The 6,104-nt window shown below is 39.1% G+C and overlaps 1 protein-coding gene across 1 annotated transcript; it reads left to right on the top strand.

The window, feature by feature from the left end:
* Nucleotides 1-3,582: 3,582 nt before the first annotated feature.
* LOC131876527 (uncharacterized) lies at nucleotides 3,583-4,035 on the top strand. Its single transcript, XM_059221951.1, has one exon. The coding sequence runs from the start codon at nucleotides 3,583-3,585 to the stop codon at nucleotides 4,033-4,035; it is 453 nt and encodes a 150-aa protein (XP_059077934.1).
* Nucleotides 4,036-6,104: the final 2,069 nt, after the last annotated feature.

The raw sequence follows: 6,104 nt of genomic DNA on the forward strand, positions 1-6,104 counted from the left end.
AACCTCAATAGGCAAGATAGCTTATGTTCCATAGACCAGTGAGTAAGGAGTTGTGCCTATAGGGGTTCGAATGCTAGTTTGATATGCCCATAGTGCTGGATTTAAGCGAATGTGCCAATCACAACCAGCATCATTTACTGTATTTTTAAGGATTCTCAATATGTTCTTGTTGGATGCTTCGGCCTGACCATTGCCTTGTGGGTAATATGGGGTGGAAAAGCGATGTTGGATGTGAAACTTCTCACAAAGTTCATAGACATCCTTATTTTTAAAAAGAAGTTCATTAAATATGATGATGGACATGGGTACACCATAATAGAAGATGATGTAATTAAGGATGAATGAGGCGATCTATTTACCAGTGACTTGGGTAAGTGGAACGGCTTTGATCCACTTTGTGAAGTATTTGGTGGTATGGTCGTTGGATAAAGATGGATGGATTTTTTCCACAAGGTCAAGTCCCCATTGACAAAAGGGCCATAGTGTTGTGATTGGTTGAAATTCCTGTGCTGGTGCATGTATCAAGTCTCCATGAACTTGGCACTTCTTGCATTTTCTAACAAAATAGTAGGAGTCTTTTTCCATGGTGGGCCAATAGTATCTAGCGCGCATGATTTTATTTGCTAGGGAAGGGCTGCTTGAGTGAGCCCCACAAATTCCTTCATGTAACTCTTCCAAGGCCTTTTTTATCTCATCTTGTTCCAAACATCAAAGGAGAGTACCATCAAGATTTCACCTGTATAGGGTTTCAACAATGATGGTGTATCAAGCGGTTTGGTAGATGAAGGTTTTTCGTTGGTTATTTGATTGGTTGGGGGGAAGGGTGTGATCACGTAGGTAAGTGAAGAAATCACCATACCATGGGGATTCAGAACCGACAAGGTGACATATCATTTCAATTTCAGGGATATCATATGTGAGGATCCAAAGTTGTTCTACCAAGAACTCATAGCGTGTTGAATTTTGCAGAACATCCAGGAGAGATACAATTGTAGCCATTACGTCGGCAACTCAATTCAGATCTCTAGGTACTTGCTCAAATGTGATAGTTGTAAATGATTCTTTGTAACTATCTGCCATCCTTTTATATGGCATGAGTTTATCATCCTTAGTTTGATATTGATCGGTGACTTGTCAGATTACTAGCTGAGAATCTCCATGTACCTGTAGCTCTTTTAGATGCTATTGTATAGCCAATCTGAGTCTTGTGATCAAGGACTCAAATTCTGTTATGTTATTGGTGTATGAGAAAGTGAGCCTATATGACTTCAAGATGTTGTCACCTTGAGGCGTGATGAAAAGAATACCTTCCCCCGAGCCATGTCTAGTATACGAGCCATCAAAATATACCTTCCAAGGTTGTGTATCTATGATCATGAAGATCTCTTCATCTGGAAAGTTGGAAAAAAGAGGATGGTCACCTACGAGGGGTGCCTCAGCCAACTAATCTGCAATAGCTTGCCCCTTAATAGCATTGCGGTCCACATACTCTATATCAAATTCACTCAAGATCATAACCCATTTGGCCAAGCGGCCTACTAATGTTGCCTTGTTGAGTAGGTATTTGAGTGGATTGATTTTGGTGATGAGTTGTACCTTGTGTGTTAACATGTAGTGCCTCAATTTGGTGGCTGCTAAGATAATTGCTAGGCAAGCTGACTTAATAGGTGTGTAATTGAGTTCATATCCTACCAATGTGCGAGAGATATAGTATACAACACAATCTTTTCCTTCTGCATTGTGTTGTGCTAGAAGTACTCCTAATGTTGTATTTGTAACTAAAATATATAGCAATAGAGGTCTATTTGGATATGGTGGGATCAACAACGGTGTATTCATCAGGTAGTCTTTAAGCATTTGGAATGCTTGTTGGCACTTTGTATCCCGTTGAAAGCAGATATTCTTGTGTAACAAATGTGCAAAGGGATGACACGTATCAGCCAATTGTACAATGAATCTCTGAATTGATTGTAGTCACCCTTGTAGTGTCCTTAACTAACTGATGTTCTTGGGAGGTGACATTTCCATGATTTCTTTGACTTTCACCGGATCTACTTCAATGCCTTTTCTTAAGACAATGTATCCTAAGAGATTCCTAGAGGTTACTCCAAAGACACATTTCTTTGGATTTATATGGACATGATATTGCTCTAATATGTCAAAGATTTGACCCAGTATTGCCAGATGACCCTCTCATGTTAATGATTTAGCTGCTAAATCATTGACGTGATCTTCCATTATAGTGTGCATGATGTCATGAAAGATGGTAGTCATAGCTCTTTGATATGTTACCCCTGCATTTTTTAGACCAAATGGCATCACATTCCAACTGTAGGTTCCCCATGGACATGTGAAAGTGGTTTTATGTTGATCCTCTAGAGAAATCTTGATCTGGTTGTACCCTGAAAAGCCATCCATAATAGAAAGCATTGCATGACCCATTCGTTGTTAGATCGACAATCATGTCGATGTTTGGTAAGGGAAAATCATATGTAGGGAATGCCTTGTTCAAATCTCTGAAGTCTGTATAGATATGGATGCCCCCATTAGGTTTCTTGACATGTACGATGTTGGAGATCTAGTCTACATAATCGATGGGTCTAATGAAACCAACATCCAAGAGATTTTTGAGTTCTGCCTTGACAAGCAATCTGTGGGTGCATATTTCTAATCTTTTGTTTGATAGGTTTAGCTCATTCTGCCACGGTTAGGTGATACATGACCAAATCAGGATCTAAGCCAAGCATGTCTGCATAAGACCATGCGAAGTTGATTTGACGCTTCTGGAAGAATTCCACAAATTTTGGTTGTTCCTCTAGAGTTAGTAGAGATGCCAAATGTATTTGGTGAGGATTCTCAGGGGTCCCCAAATTTAATTCTTTTGTTTCTTTGATTTGGATGCTCAATCTCTCCTGATTTGTACTAGAGGGGAGGATGTCAAACCTTTCATCCTTAGGTACCTCAGAGAGGTTTTCACCTTTCGATACGCTCTTTATTTTTACTTTTTTGGGATCAACAAGTGTTGTTGTGTGGTTTTCACTAGAAGATCCATGTTTTATTGTGATATTTTTGCAGTTGAAAGGTTTGGCATCTTCCCCAAAGTATGATGTGCTAGTAAGTTCGATGGTAAATCCAATTTTATGATTCCCACTTGGTATGTTATCTCATAATTTCAAAAAGTCTATGACCGCCTCGTCATTTTGGAAATGGTCATGGTATGGGGGATTGGGTTGATTCCATTCAATGAGTTCAGAATGGATAATAGGCATTACCTCATCAATTAAATTGAGTTTGTGGGAGGCGTCAGTGAGGGTTAATAAAATGGTGTGAAGGTCATTGATGGTACTCTCCTCGTCAGATTCTGGTGTAGGATTCTTCATATGGTCTGTGGAAGGTGCTTCTAGTGCAGGAATCCAAAAGGTTTTAATCCATGCTTCTCCATAAATAGGTATATCTTTGTGAGGTGGAGGGGGTGATGTGTCTTCCTCATTTGAAGTATTTAGATGCACTGAATCAAATTCCCACTCATGCAAGTCTATTTCTGAATCACTCTCTAGCATCTGATTATTGTACCATGGGGGGATGTCTTGTGAGTTGAAAAGTGTAATATTGGTCATAGTTTTATGCACTTCTGGAGGTGGTATTGTTGGTATTGTTGGCGTTGTTGATGGTGTTATCAGCTCGGTTGGTGTTGCTAGTACTGCTAATACTACTGATGGTGTTATCGGTTTTGTAGGTAAAATTATTGGTGTTGTGGGTAGGATTATTGGTGTTATAGGTAGGATTATTGATTCTATTGGTGGGATTGTCGGGGCTGTAGGTAGGATTATTGGTGCTATTGGTGGGATTATGGGTATTGTAGGTGTTTTCATTGGCGTAGTTGGTGCTACTGATGCTAAGGATGGGATTATCAGTTTTGTTGGTGGAGTTGGTGCTATTGATGCTACTAATGGGATTATCAGTTTTGTTGGTGCAGTTGGTGTTGTGGGTGCCATAGATATAATCAAGGATGGCCTCTTTAGAGTTGTTGGCTAATATAGAGGTTTGTTGGGTTTCCCTTTGAATCTAAGCTTAGGAAGAGACTCCTTTTGAAAACCAACTCCAATTTTGTCTCTGGGTTTTAACTCTAGTTGTAAGGGCTTGTGTTGTAATTTCTTGCAAGGTCTCAAAGCACTCTGGCCATCATAGCCCATTCTTTGCATGATAGTAAGGCCTTTGCCATATTTCTCTATGGGGAGCGTAGCTATTGGTATTTCTTTGGCGATGGGGTCTTTGTAGATCCATTTTGTTATGTCTTCATCCATGGTTTCTTCCTCTTGACTTTTACTAGGGATGAATTGCGCCAAAGTGCATGCTTGCTTGGCCAGTGGTGGTCGAAGAAACTTTTGAGGTTTGCCATGAGTTCTAGGGGAGATGAGTAATTTCCCAACACAAAAGAGTTGGCCAAGATTATATTCCCCGGGACCTTCCTCAACCATTTTTATTTTCAAATTCTCTTGCTTTGGTATAGGGATGATTGAGCTGGAAAGAGAAGCTAGATTAACATATGATGTGGAAAGGATTGTTGGCATATGATGAACCGACATGTTGATATGATGATAATGTATGTTGTCATTCATGTCAATAAGTGCAAGTGAACCGGTATTTAGATTGGAAGAAGTTGGTGAACCAGCATGAAGAGATGCAGTGAACCAATGTCTAGGTTTAACTAAGTGTGACTACCAGTTGGTAGTCTCAGCTCTAGGGTTTCTGGTTTAGCAATCTTGCTTGTGCGATGCAACCGATGACATTTTTGTGATGAGTTAGCTAAGAGATGAAGATGAGATTGTGATTCCACGTCAGCTTTGTACATGTGAAGGATTTCCTTGAGGATCTTGCATGTGAAGATTGATTGCATTAAATATCTACCTCGGGAATGAACATTCTTCTTAGTGGTATGAGAAGAAAGCGTGATGAGTTATTGATTTCTATGTGCGGTGAAGAATGGATGGTGCATATTGTCTTGTGATCTGTTAAAAATTGTATTGCACTATGCAAAGTGTTTGGAGGATCAGGATTGGACTGCTTGTATTGTAAACCTAAAATGCTTAGGGTTTAGGGTTTATGCTACCAAACTAATTGTTGTCTATAAGGTCGATGATGTTTGTTATTGTAAGTTGTTGGAAAATGTTGTGTGTGTATCCAAGTGATGAGATACTTGTCAGACTAGTGAGAGAAAACTGTAGAGTGTGATTGCAGAGTAGAGGAACTAAAAAGGATCTGCCTTAGCATATAGTGCTATTATCATATCAAAACTTTACCTATTATCTTCTGACCATTTCAATAGAAGGAAAATCCCTTTGTCGGGTAGCTTTAATAGGATTACTATAAATCCTCTAACTAGGTGACTCAAGTTCATTGAGTTCTTTAAACCCTCTAGCAAGGTAACCTTTAATAGGGTATATAGTCATCCCTAAACTGGGTGATCTTTAACAAGATTGGTTCCTAGCAGAACCTTATTATAAAGTCTTTAATCGAACTAGGCTCCTAACAAAGTGAGCTTCAAAAGAGTTCAAAAAAAAGCTTGTGCGTATTCATCCCCATCGTAGTTTTTCCCATTTGGGTTTCCATGTGAAAAATCTGTGTCATGAGTGGTTCCTTTTTAATGTGATCATTAAGTATTCTTTGTTTAAGTGATTATGCATGCAGAGCTAATGTTTATGGTATTGTTGACACACCACATGCATATGTTTATGGGTGAAGTAGTTATCAAGTATTGAATGTATCTGAAGGGTTCAGCTTTACCATTTTATGTTGTCTAAGATCTTACTGTGTCTAACTGGTATTGCCATGGTTAAGTTCAGTAATGAAGACAACCGGATAGCATTAGTTTAACTTAATAAGTTTTTATACGTACTGATTAACCCCCCCCCCCCTCTCAGTACCAATTAAGGTATCTGTTGTCCATCATTATTCATCAATTGGTATCAGAGCAACTCCAGGTCCTCGGTGATATAATCTTAACCGCTTGAGGTAAAAGATCCTGCCTTAATGATGAAGAGGGAAGGTCCTAATTTCAATAGAGATAACTTTGAAATATGGAAGGATGGAATGAAGATCTATAT

The sequence above is a fragment of the Cryptomeria japonica genome, chromosome 6 (assembly GCF_030272615.1).
Source record: "Cryptomeria japonica chromosome 6, Sugi_1.0, whole genome shotgun sequence".
In the NCBI taxonomy this organism is placed as follows: domain Eukaryota; kingdom Viridiplantae; phylum Streptophyta; class Pinopsida; order Cupressales; family Cupressaceae; genus Cryptomeria; species Cryptomeria japonica.